Below are 16,155 nucleotides of genomic sequence, written 5' to 3'. Positions count from 1 at the left end.
CTCTCTAATCGCACCTGACACAAAGTCTACCGAGTATTCATGGTTGAAGATTGAATCTGTATTATGTGGTCACGTGATTTGATTTACTGAGGAACAACAACGTCCTTGGAAGTATCCAGCTCTTCGTGTCTTCTCAGGTCCATGGGGCGGTCGAGCAGAGGCACAACATAAGGGTCAAAGGTCTTCCAGTAGGGGTTCTCGAGATGGTATTTTTGGCTCTGGAGGAAATCACGGGTTAGCCAGCCTGTCTGCGGCGTACACATACGCCGGGGTGTAGAAGAGCGTTGAGGATGTGTGCTATGTGGTGGGCATGTGGCACGTGATGTTTGATGTGACCAGCAACTTACAAACTCGGTCTCGAAGCGCTCGACGATGGTGAAGGACCGGGGGTCGTGGACATCCTGCATGACGAACCAGCTGACGGTCTCGCGATCCTGGGAGTAGACGCGCGAGGCCTCGATAAGCTTGGCCTTGAGGCGGTCGACCGAGTCCGGATGGTCGTTTGCGTGAAGGTGGACGGTGATTGTGTAGACCATTGTCGCGGGTGGCTATTTTATCTACGATGGGATTGGGACCCGTTTCGATTGATGGTTTGTGGTGGGAGGTGTGAGTATGTGTGTGTGTAGTTGTAGAGAAGATGATGTCTGGAGGGGGAAGGGGAGAGCTTCTAGGTGCCTAGCTAATAGCTATCTGAAATGGATGAGGGGTGGAGGGGTAAGGTAGTTTTTTACATGGAGGAGCTAAGTGGAGGTTGTTGGATGGGGTTGAGAGTGGGGAGACAAGTGAGGACAAGTGAGGGGTGAGGTGTCGGGTTGACTACGGTGTCACTAGGTGTGAGACTTTTTTGAGTTTGGAAGGCGGTGAATTGGGAATGTGCGGGACATCATCGAGAATCTGGAGCTGCTTGGCTAAACCGAATCTTGTTTCAATGTCTAGGAGTTGCTATCCATCTGGGGGAGAGGTGGTTGCCAGTCGGCTTTGGGGTCTGGGGTTCACGACCAATTTCGGGGGCAGGCCCCATGTCTCTAGAGACCTCAGTGCCGGCGTACGTCCGGCGGGCAACGGGCACGCACACGCACCCCCATCATTCATTCCGCCCTTCTCGGAGACGCCTAGCTGCGAGCCGGCGTGGGCTTGCAACAGTCGGATAGTCGTAGAGAAAGGTGCCAAGCTTCCTACTAGCGGAGGGACTGCCAACCTACCGGCTCGGCCGTTACAGTTGCGGCAAGTGGCGTTTGGGGTGGACGGTGCCACTAACATAGCCATTGAAAGGTAGCTGGCTCGTTGCTCAATTCCGCCCTGGCGCGGCCGACGATTCCAGCGAGGAATACCCCAGGCCATGATGCACCTCCCTTTCTGCTCGTCTTATGCACCTTGGGTCATTCTAGCGTCTCGCTTCACTGCGTTGAGGGTATCTCCGCCTTATCCACGGGGCAATGCGCCAAAGCCGGCTCTGGTATTGACCGCCGCCACTATACCGCGCTGCGATCCACTCTTTTTTCTTCCCTCTTCGGTCACGGCGCCTCCACTCGCACAACCTGGTGCCGTCCATCTTTTTTTTCTCCCTTTCTCATCCCCGCCACGGCATTCTTTGCCCGCGTGTTACAGAGTATTCCACCGGAGACCTGCAGCATCAGCGCCACCGACGCGACCTCATCCTTGCCGGCCCTCCTTCTCACTGAGATACCACCAATCGCAGTAACCCTTTCCCATTCACAAAGACGACGTCACGCCGGTGGTTCCTTGCAATCTTCCAAGACCCGACCGTGTCGACCTTCCAAAAACTCGTGCATATTGACACTTACACCCACACGCCGGTGAACTGCGCTATCCCATCACGAGCCCGCTCACAGTATCATTTGATAAGTGACTAGACTGTGCCGACCCTGTCTGGATCTCGGATTCAGTAAACCAAGCTAGTGTGGTTATTTCTTCTCCATCTATTCCCCTTTGGGATAATTCATCCTCAACCTCTCTCTCATATCTCGTTGGTTCACGAGCCTCCAGCTCACGAGGGAACACCCTCTGCGCTCTGGGAACGGCACCTCTGATTTGGACCTCTTCGGACCCGAGGCGTCGCCGGACTGGACACCGAACGCCATGGCACCCCAGCAGCGGATGCAAATCCCCGGGTATTACTACGGTACTATTCACACCCCCCGTCGGTCTTTACTCACTGTGACCACTCACCACCTATCCACTTACAACTGCTTGCTTTACACTAGCTAATTCGGAAGACGTCTAGATGAGGAAAAGGGCAAGTATTTCAAAATCGAAAAGAACAGTTCGGCGCCTCAGGGCGCCGCCTGGTCCGCGGCTAACGTCAAGCGCCGCAAGATCCAGCACCGTGAGGTCGAGGCCGTTGCCGCGCGCCGTGAGCGCCTGAAGCGCCACATCACCCGCTCAGCCGTCCTCCGGCATCCGCTCCTCGGCGGTGTTCTCGACGTCGAACACGGGCTTCAGCGTGAGCGGCGGATGCGCGCTCACGCAGGCGTGCCTGCGGAGGACGTCCCCGCAGTCGCTTGGGCCAAGGGTCTTGTGGATAAGGGCGAGGTGCCGTTCGTGCCCAGCTTCGCGAGGCAGAGTTTCCCCAACATTCCGTGCTTCTATGTTGGTGGGGATGATGTCAAAACGGGACTCGGGGTTGCGTATGCGAGTGAGTTGAGACACCCTCTTGGAAGGGGACCGGGACTATGCTTATGTTGGTAGCTTTGGATGAGGAGACGTTGATAGGATCATACATCCCCACCGATGAGAACGAGAGGTGAGCATCAGAGGCCACCGAAAGGTTCAACATCTGCTTATACAGCCAGAATATCCTTCAGCACCGACGCTTCAAGCCGTCCGGAGCGCCGTCTTTCACATCGACACGAGATGATCGGTTGTCCCCAGATCTCATCCATCAACTATCATCCGCACTCACACCGTATAATCGTCACCTCCCGTGAACCAAGCAACACGTGTGACATCTACCTCTTCTCCCCTCCCAAGTCCGCCTCGAACGACGACCGGCCTCTCTGGCTGCTCGACAGAGGTATGTACACCCTCCTTTCCCCCTTCTCCGCCCACTATTTTAACAAATTCCAAACCAGCAAATCATCTCCGCCACACCTCCTTCAACACTGGCCGCCGCGAAGGCGTCGTGAACCAAACAACACCGGCGCCGCCCTCCTCTTCCTCCTTGACCTGCGTCATCGGTACCTCCTACGGCCTCCTCAAGCTCACGTCGGACGAACGAATCCACTGGCTTGGCCCGGCCCGTCCGCGCCCGGGCCCTGCCGAGGGCGATTTCTTCGACCAGTCCTTCCTCCCCTCTAACCCCAACGTCCTCTTAGCCGGAGGGCGCAACCGCGACGTTCGGATGATCGACATGCGCGTCAAGTGGTCCGAATGGGATAATATCCCCGTCGGGCCCGTGGCGCGCCTAAGAGCTGTGAACCCACATCAGTTCCTCGCCGCGGGGCCACGTTCGCGGATGGCACTGTACGACATCCGTTACCGGCAGCGGAAGCCGAACGGCGCGAAGCCGGTGGTGGAGTTCGCCGGGTACCGGAACGAGGCGCACATGCACATCGGCTGGGACGTCGACCTCGACTCGGGTGTCGTGGCGGCGGCGCACGACGACGGGCGCGTGGGCGTGTACTCGCTGCTCTCCGGACGGAGGCTGATGTGTCCCGCGGTCGACGCCGTCGCGGCGAGGACGCCGGTGCGGAGCCTGCAGTTCCAGACGATGCCGGGGCGGAGGCATCCAAGCCTATTCGTGGGCGTGGGGCCGAACCTGAAGATGTTCTCGATTGGAGCGCTCGGGGAGGATGACGAATGTTGAGTGTCGAAGGTGACGGATATCCCCGTGCCGGTCGACTACCTATCTCGTCACCCGGCGGCGGCATCTGGAAGCGGGAAAGTAGGAATGGTGTTACAGAGCTTTATTGAGATAACGTAAGGGCACAAGCCTCCCAAGTGGCCCGTCCCACCCAGTGTAGTTCTGCGCTTGGCACGTGGCTCCCACGCGTCCGCGTTCCAATAGGAATTTGGCGGTTGGCAAGTCGGCCGAGCAGACCATGCTCGAGCTGCCATGGTGATCCCCAAACAATCAAGAGGTCGGGAGGAGGGCGGAGTTGCCGGACTCTGGAGATCTTGTGCAGCTGATTCCACCCAGCCTTTTGAGACCTGCTCGTTTGTAGAGTTTGCTATTGATTTCTCGGTCTTCGCAAGTGACGGAAACCGCTATTCGCGGTCGACTTGAGCTGCCCGTCCGTCGTCCCGCGTCCTTCTATGTTTCTCTGACAGCTATTGGGGGACATGGCCCTCGGCTTGGTTGTACATCTATGCTCTCGTCTCATCTACTATCGGCCAGTTCGTCTTCCGTTAGTTCCTCTGCCGTTCATATCTGACCAAGTTCGGGGGCGAAGCCCAGTATGAGAACCAGACTCGAGTCAACACCCATCCCCAATTGTCAACATGGTATTTTAACAGCATTTATAGGCATTGAAGTAAAGCAATGGGACAATCCCTTTCCTAAAGAGAGAAACAGCCACGCCTACACACACACAACAAAAGATTACACATATGTAGCCGCTTTCGTGCGTCTAGTAAAACCTACGCCGACAGAGGTTCCGGGCCTCTCTCCCGCACCGTCATTTCCATTACCGACGGGTCTGGGGCCTGAACACCTGATATTGGTTACTCAAAAGGACCAGCAAACGCCATACAGTATGATAGTGGTACCTGGGCCCTCCTCCACCCAATCGCTCAACTCAACCAAAACCTCCAACGCCGACAACCGATTGCACATCGCTCATCAGCCCCTCTATATGATAAAGAAAGGTAAGATGTGGTCCGTTCCGTTTTCAACAAAAGCCAAACGCCTTCTGATTTAACCAGAACCCACCGCTTCCCTTTGAGTGTTTTCCTCTCCTTCAGAGTCAGGTTACACCTTCAAGTTGTACGTGCCCGCGAGCTTTGGGAATGTTTGATTAAAGGCCTGGCCGAGCGTCCAGTTTTCCAGCCTCCGAAGATGTCGCTCGAATACCGGGTTGATCAGCACCTCGTCCGAATCCGGCACCTGCAGCAGAGTATCCGTCTCCTCATAGGGCCAGTTCAGGCTCAGGGTCGTCGTGAACGGCACAAAGAAGTTGTCAAACAGGTAGTCGCGCGGGTTGTAGTCCCGGCAGAGCTTCTCGCGCATGGCCGGGAAGGGCACGTGGTCTACCCAGGCCGGGTGCTCGGTGAATAGCTGGGAGGGCCGGGGGCGGGCCCACTCAGGGAGGCGGTCGTAGTTGGCCTGGGTCGGAGAGATCTGCCAGCGCATGATGAGAAACATGATGTACAGGACGGCGACGCGCTGGGGCAGAGCCGAGAGGTCTGGGAAGGTGGCAAGGATATCAGTAAAGACCTTGGACAGCGGGTGCGAGTACTTGTTGTTGGCGGGGTTGAGCAGCGAGAGGACCGAGGGGTACCGCGGACCGATGATCTCTTGCGTCGAGAGACCGTCGGCCGCGCGTTGGCGGCGCTCGTGGAGGAAGTCGAGGAGAAGGCTGTCGAGGGGGCAGGTCGGCCCGCAGTTTTTGACTTCTGCCGAGTAGCTTGCCAAGGCCCTCGGCTCAGGAGGTGCAGACGACGGATAGTCCACCTGTGACCGTGGGGTGTGGACGGTTGGTCCGCTCAGGGACGGGCTTCGACTATGTTGAACGGAGCCAACGCCTGTCCAGTCATGCTTCATGGGGACATGGTGATAATTGGGGGAATCCTGGGCGCCGTTGACACCGCTCTGGATCTTGCCAATGTGAGCATTTTGGTCGAGGAGGAAGTCCAGGCCCAGCTTCTCCGGACCGAGGTCGAGCCCGTGACGAAGATCTTGCCGCTGCTGATTCAGCATCTTGCTCGCGGCGAACATGTGGTTGGGCGAGGACAGGTCCGGGACAACGCTTCCCGGCGTCGCCTGCCAGCCGGCAGTGGGATCGATGGAGGCTGGCGAGGCGGCGCTGTTGGGTGTGGATACGTTGTTGGCGCAGACGCCGCCACCGCCGTTGGGCTGGTGGACCTGCGAGTAGCTTCCGCTAGGGGAAGGGAAGACTGGATGAGATTCTACTGGGGCTGTAGATCGGTTAGGAGGGTGTCGAGCTGACGGGCTGGCGAGGCGTGACGACTCACGATGAGCTGGCGGAGAAGAAGAAATCAGCGGTTGAATGGAGGCGATGAAGGTCGCCAGGCGGCGTTTCAAGTCGGCATTCTCAGCCTCGACGGCCTCTTTGGCCCTCTGGACGGCTTGCAGGTCCTGGTAGGGCTGCTGCGAGGTCAATTCTTGGATGCGGCGCTCAAGAGCCTCGATCTGATTCTTGGTGCGCTCCCGGATGGCTCGCTGGGCTTCCCTGTCTGATCACGAGGCATTGTCACGTTGATTAGCCGCGGTATGTCGTCATCGGGTGCAAGGAAGCAGTCAGGGCTGTGGAGATGTACGAAGGTAAAGTGGGCAGCGTGCGGAAACGGTCAACCCCCTTTGACGAGAGGGATATGTGGGTGATGTCGGGTACTCGTAAATTACAGTAGAAGCGCGTAGCAGAGGAGACATGATGCAGTGAGACGTGCTAGGTGAGGCTCGAGCAGGCAAGGGGCAGTTTGGCTATGCTCACCGTTTGCGCGCTTCTTGGCTAGCTGCTCGGGAGTCAGGTTGGCAACGCCCCTGGAGCCGGGACCGGCGCGACGTTTCTTGTTCGTGTCATCGGGTGGCTGAGAAGTAGGCGAGGCGCCGGCGCCGGCGCCGGCCGGAGTGTGGGAGTCGGTATTGCCGGAGCCTGGCGGGCTGAGTTGCTGATGGGGGGCACTACGCTTTTTGTTGTGATTTAGGCCGGGGGTCATCGACGAAGCGACGGAGCCGGCGGGACTGGGATGATCGACGGCATTGGAGGCCATGAGAAGTTGGAAGGGCGGCCAAGGGGGTGGGGAAACAGCGGACGATAGGTCGGGATCGGCGTCACCTCCGAGTTCACCTAGTCCAGGTCAGGTCGAGCACCGGACGGTCAGATAGCCGGGTGCTGCCCGTGATGGAGCGGGAGCGGCCGAGAGGCATAGGCCTGCCACTATCTGACCCAGGTCCGTAATGTGGATCAACCGGGAACCGAACGGGCAAAGGTGATGGTTGAGCGACTTGCCGCGTTTCTCTCTTATTTTTTGCGGCCCCCTTACTTCTCCTTTTGGAGGGGTTGAGGGATTTGGGTTGTTTCCCCTCAAAAAATTCCTGCTTAGAGTCCCGTAGAATGTTTGCTTCTTGTTTCCTGTTCTGCTGGAACCAGGGTGCAGCGGTGCAGCGCAGGTTAGCGGAGCAGTGGGCAGAGACCCGAAAGAAACAAACAGCAAATTGCGCGTGGTACGATGGGGGGGGGATTGGTGTGAATTTTTTCGGGGATCGGGTTGGCTTGGAAGGACGGGAACAGGCGAATGGGACGGGATAATGAATCATTCAGAGACTGGTCGACGGCCTCGGAAGGCCAAGATCCCGAGTCATGAGTGGGCTCGGCTCGGTGGAGTGTGCAGGATGTGTGCTAGCCTTGGGCATCTTGCTACGAACAAGGGGGGCCAGCGAGTCTCTGGATTGGATGTACGTTGCGCAGCCCCTAAAAAAAATACGCAGAGAATGACCGGATGCAGCAAGGAGATTCGGCGAGGTTTCGTTTTGTCTGGAATTCCGACAACGAACCCCAAAGTTGCGCCCGTGGTTGAAGGGAATGAGGAGACGGGGAAAACTTTAAAAAAATATGGTTTGTAGGCGGGACTTGGAAACAAAGTTTGCATCGTCCAAAGACGACGAGACTCTGAGGCTGTACTCGGCGATTCCAACGTGGTCCAGGCCAGCTGCACACTGCATTGCACACTTTCGGATGGTCTGGCTTGTTCCGAACATTGGACTCAGCAGCATTGCATACATACAGCGCCACTGGTGGCTTCTACTAAGTACCTTTTAAGCCACAGGTTTTCACATGTCGGTCACGACTGAACAAAGACGCTTCGAGAACCAAGGTCGTGACAGTTGTTCTAGACTCGTGGGAGGCGATGTCAAGAGACACATCTGGCTCCTTTCGAGCCACCCTTGCTCCAGCCTCCTTGGGCCAGCAATCCGCGCAAATCTGGGTATCCATTGAAGAAAAAGAAGAAAAGGCTAGCTAGCATCGGTATCGTCAACATCGTCATGGCACGGAGCCAATAAAACTCTCCAACCAGAGACACTCCCAAGTCTAATTCTTCATCGCCTCGACGAACAGCTCTCGCATACCCTTGAGCAGCACCGCCAGCTCTCTCGTCTCGTTAAGCTGGTCCAGCACCCGCTCCACCCGCTCGCGCTCCAGCTTGGGTCGGCAGTGCCGAATGTCGTAGTCCCGGCTCGACGTATTAAGCTCGAACCACGCCTCTCTCTCCCAGTCCTGGTCGTCGACGTACGTATAGACAAACTTGAGCCGGTCGTCCTGCCCTGCGCCTTCAATGCGCAGTCCCAGATTCTGCTGCCAGAACTCGAGCTCGGGTACGTTGAACCGCGACTGCGCTTCGAGCTGCTTCGTGTGTGCCCGCTGTGCCGCCAGCCTGGCGTCAATCTCTCGCTGTGTCTCCTCTATCTGCTTCTTGAGGGCGTCTCGTGTCGCAATGTGCTTGTCGCGTTCTTCTGATAGTTGTGCGATGGCTGCTTGCATTTCGCGGGTTTCTGCCTTTTCTTTGGCGACCGTCTGTTGGTGTGTGCTGGTCTTGAGTTGGAGAATCTCAATATCCTTCTTCTTCATGCGTTGGTCCTCTGCAGTACGTCGGCGTTAGGCCCCCGGATCTGTCATTTCATATTTCCGTCAGTTGCGCCTAACACACCTTGAAGTTCTGCCACGTTCATGCGGAATTGATTTCTCTCCTCCAGCACGCGCTTTCTGCCTTGCTCGATAAACGTGTCGAATTTCGAAGTGAATTTGGTCATACGATCGCGGAGCTCTTCGAAGCCAAAGTTCGCATTTGGCAGCGTCTCTGCGACCGACGGAGTCGCCGCCAATGACTGGCGGTTGAGGCTGGCTGACAGCGACGATTCTCGGAATGCGGAAGACATGGCGGGCGATTTTCGATGGGGAGATATGGTTGAATGCAAACGGCTCACAATCCGCAAGTGAGGGGCAACGAGACCGGTGATAGTGGGATGTAATGGTTAAGATGGGAAATTCGGTGTTTATGCTACGCGTTGCTATGTCAACAATCTCCAGGTAGGCTACGGAAAGGAGAGCAGGGTACGGCAGCCTGCAGGCCTTGCGACACTGGGCAGGTGTTGACAGGTGCGCTGCGGGCATGGGCTGGTAGATAATCCGGAAAGGAAGGAAGGGCTAGTGCTGCAAGCTTTGAGAATGCGCTGACTAAGATTTGAGCACCCTGGGAATTCTCCATGAGTTCCCACGTGACACAACCAGAAGTCGTGTACGCGTTCCAGTAATGCGCCCATCTTGTTCGTCTCCTTTGGCCACAATCATCTGGCCATCTCATATCTCAAAAACGCGGGCTTGTTTTCAACGCTACTTCTGTCTCTGTAGTCGTTCCTTATGAACGGAAATATATTCGGTAAATCCTCTCGCAGCATAAGACGCACACGTATCTGGTGAAGTCACAACGAATGCGCTGTGTTCAAACTCATCTTCCGGTTGCGAAAGCGGCGATGGTAAACAGCAGCCACCTTTGTTCAGCCTTAAGATCGTTCTTCCTGCCAACTGCCACGAGTGGTTCGCGGGGGTTTTTTTTTCTCTATACTTTGTTTGGAAGTATACTTGAAGACCAGTCAGTCTTAGTGGAACAAGTATACCACCAAGGATCGACTGGTACAGCAACTTCGTCAACCAAACCTCCCCTTTTTTATTTCGCGTGAAGATGTGCTACGCCGGAGGCACTTGGCCGCAATTACCTGAAAGAATCATCTGGTTTAAAGAAAGAAAAGGGGGCGCTTTATGGAATCTGACAGGCATTCCCAACTAGGATATCAAAATCCTTCTACGGCACGGGTAAGATGAGTTTCCAAGTTCAGCCGGTAGGAGTCATGGGAAGGATCTGTAAACTGATTTTTCTATTCTTTTTTCTGATTTCGAACATTATCAGCAGCACACTGGCACAAGCTGCTGCCAATGAGTACGACTACATCGTCATCGGCAACAGTTTAGGCGACAGATCAGTCTCCGTACATGTCGCAAAAGTTGACCACTCGGTTCTCATCCTTAAGGAGAAAGATACCAGCGTAGCCAGTGGCAGAGGCCAATGGCAGAGGCCAATACCTTCTTGCCGACTGACAGCAGCTAAGAATGTTCATCGAGCTGATCAATGATACCGCATGGGCGTAAGCGTCAGCTCATCAGACGTAGGGAGGCAAAGCTCACATGCACGCAGTGCCAGCAATATACGCTAAGTCTAAGTCTTCGAGACAACAGAGAAGAACAACTATCTGCCAGCAGGAACGCCCGGTCGTCATTCCAACGGCTGGTTACATACCAACATGGATAGGGCCATCAGCGTCACTGGTGTTGCAGCCGGTGTTTCCACCACTATGGCCCGCTATCGAGACTAGAGTCTTCAAACTCCCTCGACTCGCCAGTCATAGCTCCAATAAACTCCATCCCGACCGGTTACCTGCCCTCGAGGCTCATCATCCCACGCGAGCCCGCTTCTGAACATTCTGCCTAATGGGGCATGCTCTGGTCCAGAGATCGACGAGAGCTGGACTGAGGCTTATACTTTTGGGCATCATCTAACTCGCACTTATTCTATGGGCGGAAATGGGGCTTTGAATGCTCTATTGGACTCCAAACTCCGTGTGCAAGGGATTGATGGGCTTCGGGTCGTGGACGCAAGTACATTCCTCGGATCCCAGTGTATCTCCTGTTGCCGCTGCGTCCATGGTAGGTCGGATGGCTAGGGTTACTGCTCTGAGTTGGCGCTGACTTCGAAACTCTTGCATGTTGACACAGATTATTGTCATCGACACACGGATAAAGGTCCGTACTCTTTCCATAGAGGTAATTTTCTGGCTTTTATCCACTCAGAGCCATAGTTTCATCTATGGATATCTTAAATCGCAAAGGTTTCCCTCCACAAGCAAGCTGTGTCTCTCTTCACTGCCACATTGCGCCCTCAGCCTTTGATATTGTCCTCCAAACTGCATACAACATCTCAAGGAGGAACCGCAAAGCATCTCGCCAAAGCTACAGCCTCTACAAACGAGTACACAGACTAGCACTATCGTTCAGGGCAACAGCCAAAGGCACTCAAAGCTGCTCAAACAATGATGAGGAAGACTAACTGTGACCCAGGGCGACTCAGCAGCCCCGTGGCAAAGAGATGATTCACACTCGGGCACCTTTATCCGCATTTATCATAGACATATGGATTGAAGTGCCCCTTCTTCTCTTTTCATGAGATTTTTCTGTTTTCACTTTCAAGGAGTCACATATCTCAAACTGTGACAGTTGAATATTGTCACCACCACCCAGCAAACAAAGAGCACATCAATGTAAGTCATCATACCGCATTTTGCCCTCGATTTTGAAAATTAGATGTGGAAGATGCAAACACTGACCATTTTATGCAGATAATAGACAAAGTGCAACAATGGCCAACCCTACCATCGTTCTCGAGACTCATTTCCATTCCAACTCTCCCAATGGCCTACCACCGTGGGTCCGAAGCTTCCATCTACGCCTGTCCCCGACCGGAACGAAGGCCGACATCCTCAAGCTTGTTCGCGACTCCATGGTTCGTCTTGGCCGCGCCGATCCCATCGCCGAGGCGCAGGTCACCCTTTACTGGACGCAGCATGGCCGGGTCGTGTCTATCCCGGGAACCAGCCCCTCCAACTTCATGGTCACGCTTCCCATCTACCAGCCGCCTCAGTTCGTCAACTTCAACGTCGGCTATCACGCGGTCATCCCCCAGCAGACGCAGGTGCCCATGAATCCCGAGTACCCGCTGGCTCTGACCTACTCAGGCGGCACCAACCATCTTCACTCGTACAGCCCAAACCCTGCCATAATGCCCCCGGCTATCATCCCCAGCCAGCAGACTTGGATGTTTGGAGGCAGCCACATCTATGTCAACGTACCTGTCTTCGGCACCGGCGGTGGCGGCATCAGTAGCCTGCCCGTCGTCTCAGACGTGGTCAGAGAGACCCGTCTGGACGCCCTCGCAGAGGAGGGTCTTGCTGGGATGCTGGAGTGGGCTATGGGCCCTGCCGGCCTCAAATTGATCGTTATGGTCGACGTTGACAGTAGGACCATCATCTCTTCCTCCGTTCCCGTTCCTCTGGCCTCTTCTACTGCTCCTGCTTCGTCTACTGCTCCGGCCACGCCTACTACTCCGGCCTCGCCTACACCTGCTACTCCTCTGGGCCCGGCCGCTTGAATACCTAGCAAGAGAGACACAACTATCAAGGACGAAGGATCACTGGCATTAGACGAGAGAATTAGGTACTGGTAGATAAAATTCAGTCGACTACCAAATGAGCTGCCTACTACATAATGCTATATGTATAAAAAAACACTTCTAGGCTTTCTGTTAGAAGGCGTATGGCACAGATCAGCTATTGGGACTTAAAACCCTCTGTAAAGGAAGTCCACCCGGCTAGGAAGTATCCCAGAACATCGCCCCCTTTCCGTGTTGATCCTCAAAGTTAGGCGGCTGACTCGCCAAATCCAGATAACGGTCAAGTCTGCCCGTGAAATCATTCCCCAGTCCACCTCTGATCTGTAGTTGTTCTCGCAAAGGTAGTACCCATGGACTCCCAAGGCAATGAGTCATCCATGCCCTTCGACTCTCAGTTGGATACATGTGTCCTCATCACTTCCTACAGCAGCCTGGACATCTCCGGCGTCATGCTTAGCACCAAAAACTCCCGGCTGCCCCTATTCCTGTTTGAGCAACTCGACCACGTCGTTCCAAATCTCGCCGTCGAGGACAGGGAGAGATTTGTACCCATGCTGCTCTCCACAGCCCAGATCCCAATGGATCTTGGCACGATTGTACAACTCAACGATAGACCCCAAGGACGTTAGTGTGCACACTGGAAAGGGCTCGTGTTATTTGTAGTGCCTGCTAAACAGGAATATCGCCGCCTCGGTGAGTGACTGGAGGAACGGATACGTGTTTATGGGCTGTCCGTCTTCCTCCGTGATCCGATATGGTATCGTGTTGTTCTCGTCGTGGAGGAATTCGAAGTGCACCAGGACGCCTTGGTGCAACTTTTTGGAAGATTATTCATGTGTTACCCCGGATTCTTGGCCAGATACAATCTCATGAAGTACTTCGGGCTGAGTGGTGGATTTGACCGTCGCTATTTCGAAGACCACGTCCTTAAACTACCACTCTTATGTTTCCCCCTCCTTAGGCATTGTTGAAAAGGCTCGTCTGGTCTATATAAGCGATTCACAAAGCCGTCAGAAGAAGAGCTACTCGTAAAGAAAGAGCAGCAGGTATCGTCCGAAACCCATGGGCAGAGAGACGGTGACAATCTATTCTTGCTTGTCCAGCGCACGCTGGTAGCGTTGTCGCTTGACGCTTTGAAAGTAGATTGATCAAAAACATTTGGGTTCAGCACGAACTCTTGTAGATAGTTTGGCTACCATAGTGGATTGAAGCGGTCTAAATGTGGACAGGACAGTCTTTGCGGCTGGTATTGGGAGGCGGCAACCATATTGCAAACCCACCCAACCAGCCCAAGTAGAAGCCGAGTCTAGGTCCTAGATAAAGTTGGCGTTTTCAGATAGATACGAGTCCTTCTGGGGAGTTTTGACCTGTTAAGGCAAAGTTGAAGTCTCACACCAATCACGAGGCCCTGGCTGGCCGTGTTGGCAATATGCTTGTTGTCCTTCCAGACCTCTTACGTACTGTTTCTAGGCGGTCCCATGGGCAATGAGCTACAAGTTCGTTCGGCTTTCGATCGCAATTATGGGCCTTTGGTTTGGTTACAGCAACCAGCGACCTGTCGTGCATTGGCTGGTGTAGTGATTGGTTTCTCAAAAAGCCACTGTGAAAGTAGCAGTGAAACTTGGTGTCCAAAGCACCTTATTGAAGTAGCTCTTGCTCTGGATGTCTCGGTACCATGTTCCACAAAATGCGATCCAACTGAGCCCATGAAAGATGACGACAGTAAACTTACTTAGATGTGCTTTTCGCTTACGACGGATCCCAAAGGTTGCACAAGTTCTCTTTTCAACTCCCTGATCAATGACCGCTGTTTCTTACCGTGTCATCTGAGCACACACTCTTCGAACCATTTTCCCAGTGAAGTACAAGGCGATACCCAGCAAGCAGAATGTTGCACTCACAGCTGCATATATGCCGAAGGTCATGACGGACCCGATATTGGCAATGTACTGCGTAGTGTGCTTGCTGATCCCAAATCCAACGAGTCCCCTTGTGACAGGGAGTGCAACGAGAATGGCGCCCGCGAAGCTGGGGTGGCTGTCGATCAGGTAGGTCATCCCAACCGTGTTGGCACCCAATAGCACGATCAGATACCCGTCAACGATGCAGACGATAGCCATCCAGTGAAACTTCTCTGGGTTCTCGAGAACGTATCCGTACAAAACCGTTAAGATCAGCGCTGTTGTCATTGGGATAACCCAAGCGACGAGCCGCTGCTCAGGCTCGTGGACGCCGTGATTGCGCCGGGCGGAGCAGCGGATGATGTAGTCGCTCAGCCAGCCGATGAGCGGCACACATAGGATGGCGACAAAAACCTGACCGAGTTGGATGAGGGAGACGGATGTGTTGGCCCAGTTGTATGGCGGCTTTACCAGAACTTCTGCGTATGTCATTTGGATGGAGACGTCGATGCCCTGGAAAAGGCCGTTGTTGATAGCCACCCACAGGACGTGGGGAAAGAGGAAGACTTGTCCGATCTGCTTCAGGCAGAGCCAGCATCGTGACCATGACGGTTTGTGCACAAATATCTGCAAATTGGACCCGAAGGTTCGTTCTTTGTAGCGACCCGAATCGGCCGTCAGCCCCTCGCCTATCTTTGTGTACTCCGGACCAGGAGACTGTCCTCTGATATCGACGGACGTCAGAACGCAATTTAGATGAGCCGGTAGAAGGTTGCCTATGTCACTGGGGTGAGTTCCCATGAACGCCTCGATTGGTCGGTCGTAACCTGTCTCGGGGACAAAGAGGAAGGTCAGAATCATAGCCGCGCCTGAAAGACCGGCGAACATCCAGTACCAAGACCTCCACCCAAGCGCGTCGGACATGTACGAAGATGCGATGACAAGACTAGAGTTGATGAGGACCTCAGCAGATGAATAGATTTGAAAGGCGCGGGCGCGTTGGTGGAGGAAGTAAATATCCTATAGTATAACGAGTCAGAAATCCTTCGTCACAGATAGCATGTACGGACGCCTTTACCTGTATAACGAGTAGAGCCAAGGCCTGGCACTGGGCCGCAGCGAATGCAGCGACCATTCGGCCTCCCAGGTGCCAGTAGTAGTTGCGGTTCGTGGCACAGAGAACGGCCGACATGAAGAGAAGCACGGTGGACGCTAACATAACAGGGCGTCGACCGACGGCCAAGGCGATCGGCATCGATACAAGGTTACCGATGCCGAGAAGAAGATTGGGAACCGTAAAGAGATTTGAAATCTGATCGGGTGTGATTCCCTCACGCTGGTAGTCGGGCATCATGTAGACGATCAGAGCGGACAGCGCGGTCAGGAGACATAGACCTGATATCGCGTCTACATAGTTTCTACGTAAGCCTACGTCTTTGATATAGCTTCGGATATTTAGGCATCACAAGACTTACATAGAACGATAATACCCACAATGAGTTGCTTGTGCCATATTGGGAGGTTGAGAGGGTCTACGATATCTGTGAGCCAAAACATACGCGCATGTCGAGAGACAGCTTGTCATCCCTCTCAGGTCTCGACAGGCGAAGTTCCCACATACCTCTTGGATCTTCACTTGGAGTAGGAATGAGAATGACTTCGCCCTCTGCAATTAGTCTAGTTGTCCCGTCAAAGTGCTTGGGACGCATATTTTCGCCCTGACTCGGTGTAACAGCCACGTCCTCGCCACCGAAACTGGTCGTGCAATGCTTTTCAGCGTTTCTCACTGGCTCAGAAGGGTCCGGCGTCATTCTTGGATCCTCCATCTTCGGCGACA

At 54.5% G+C, this 16,155-nt stretch overlaps 8 protein-coding genes across 8 annotated transcripts; 4 read left to right on the top strand and 4 right to left on the bottom strand.

The window, feature by feature from the left end:
- Window positions 1-83: 83 nt before the first annotated feature.
- Window positions 84-536, bottom strand: CH63R_12645 (uncharacterized protein; the record flags this gene model as incomplete). The annotated part of the gene is made up of 2 exons (XM_018307619.1): window positions 84-218; window positions 348-536. 2 exons carry the CDS (start codon window positions 534-536, stop codon window positions 84-86), a joined length of 324 nt encoding a protein of 107 aa, XP_018152036.1.
- Window positions 537-2,100: 1,564 nt separating this feature from the next.
- On the top strand, window positions 2,101-2,768 carry CH63R_12644 (Myocyte-specific enhancer factor 2d; the record flags this gene model as incomplete). Its single annotated transcript, XM_018307618.1, has 3 exons — window positions 2,101-2,161; window positions 2,246-2,656; window positions 2,710-2,768. The coding sequence occupies 3 exons, from the start codon at window positions 2,101-2,103 to the stop codon at window positions 2,766-2,768; spliced, it is 531 nt and encodes a 176-aa protein (XP_018152035.1).
- Window positions 2,769-2,874: 106 nt separating this feature from the next.
- On the top strand, window positions 2,875-3,826 carry CH63R_12643 (Myocyte-specific enhancer factor 2d; the record flags this gene model as incomplete). The annotated part of the gene is made up of 2 exons (XM_018307617.1): window positions 2,875-3,034; window positions 3,093-3,826. 2 exons carry the CDS (start codon window positions 2,875-2,877, stop codon window positions 3,824-3,826), a joined length of 894 nt encoding a protein of 297 aa, XP_018152034.1.
- A 1,104-nt stretch (window positions 3,827-4,930) lies between these two features.
- Window positions 4,931-6,912, bottom strand: CH63R_12642 (BZIP transcription factor; the record flags this gene model as incomplete). Its single annotated transcript, XM_018307616.1, has 2 exons — window positions 4,931-6,375; window positions 6,633-6,912. 2 exons carry the CDS (start codon window positions 6,910-6,912, stop codon window positions 4,931-4,933), a joined length of 1,725 nt encoding a protein of 574 aa, XP_018152033.1.
- Window positions 6,913-8,231: 1,319 nt separating this feature from the next.
- On the bottom strand, window positions 8,232-9,076 carry CH63R_12641 (Kinetochore protein spc-25; the record flags this gene model as incomplete). Its single annotated transcript, XM_018307615.1, has 2 exons — window positions 8,232-8,779; window positions 8,848-9,076. The coding sequence occupies 2 exons, from the start codon at window positions 9,074-9,076 to the stop codon at window positions 8,232-8,234; spliced, it is 777 nt and encodes a 258-aa protein (XP_018152032.1).
- Window positions 9,077-11,607: 2,531 nt separating this feature from the next.
- CH63R_12640 (uncharacterized protein) lies at window positions 11,608-12,396 on the top strand (the record flags this gene model as incomplete). The annotated part of the gene is made up of 1 exon (XM_018307614.1): window positions 11,608-12,396. The coding sequence occupies one exon, from the start codon at window positions 11,608-11,610 to the stop codon at window positions 12,394-12,396; it is 789 nt and encodes a 262-aa protein (XP_018152031.1).
- A 371-nt stretch (window positions 12,397-12,767) lies between these two features.
- Window positions 12,768-13,046, top strand: CH63R_12639 (uncharacterized protein; the record flags this gene model as incomplete). The annotated part of the gene is made up of 1 exon (XM_018307613.1): window positions 12,768-13,046. The coding sequence occupies one exon, from the start codon at window positions 12,768-12,770 to the stop codon at window positions 13,044-13,046; it is 279 nt and encodes a 92-aa protein (XP_018152030.1).
- Window positions 13,047-14,231: 1,185 nt separating this feature from the next.
- On the bottom strand, window positions 14,232-16,144 carry CH63R_12638 (MFS transporter; the record flags this gene model as incomplete). Its single annotated transcript, XM_018307612.1, has 4 exons — window positions 14,232-15,338; window positions 15,397-15,725; window positions 15,794-15,859; window positions 15,940-16,144. The coding sequence occupies 4 exons, from the start codon at window positions 16,142-16,144 to the stop codon at window positions 14,232-14,234; spliced, it is 1,707 nt and encodes a 568-aa protein (XP_018152029.1).
- Between the last annotated feature and the right edge of the window lie 11 nt (window positions 16,145-16,155).

The sequence above is a fragment of the Colletotrichum higginsianum genome, chromosome 9, assembly GCF_001672515.1.
Source record: "Colletotrichum higginsianum IMI 349063 chromosome 9, whole genome shotgun sequence".
Classification (NCBI taxonomy): domain Eukaryota; kingdom Fungi; phylum Ascomycota; class Sordariomycetes; order Glomerellales; family Glomerellaceae; genus Colletotrichum; species Colletotrichum higginsianum.
Note: the sequence above shows the minus strand (reverse complement) of the source record. Positions and strands in the feature narration are given on the sequence as shown.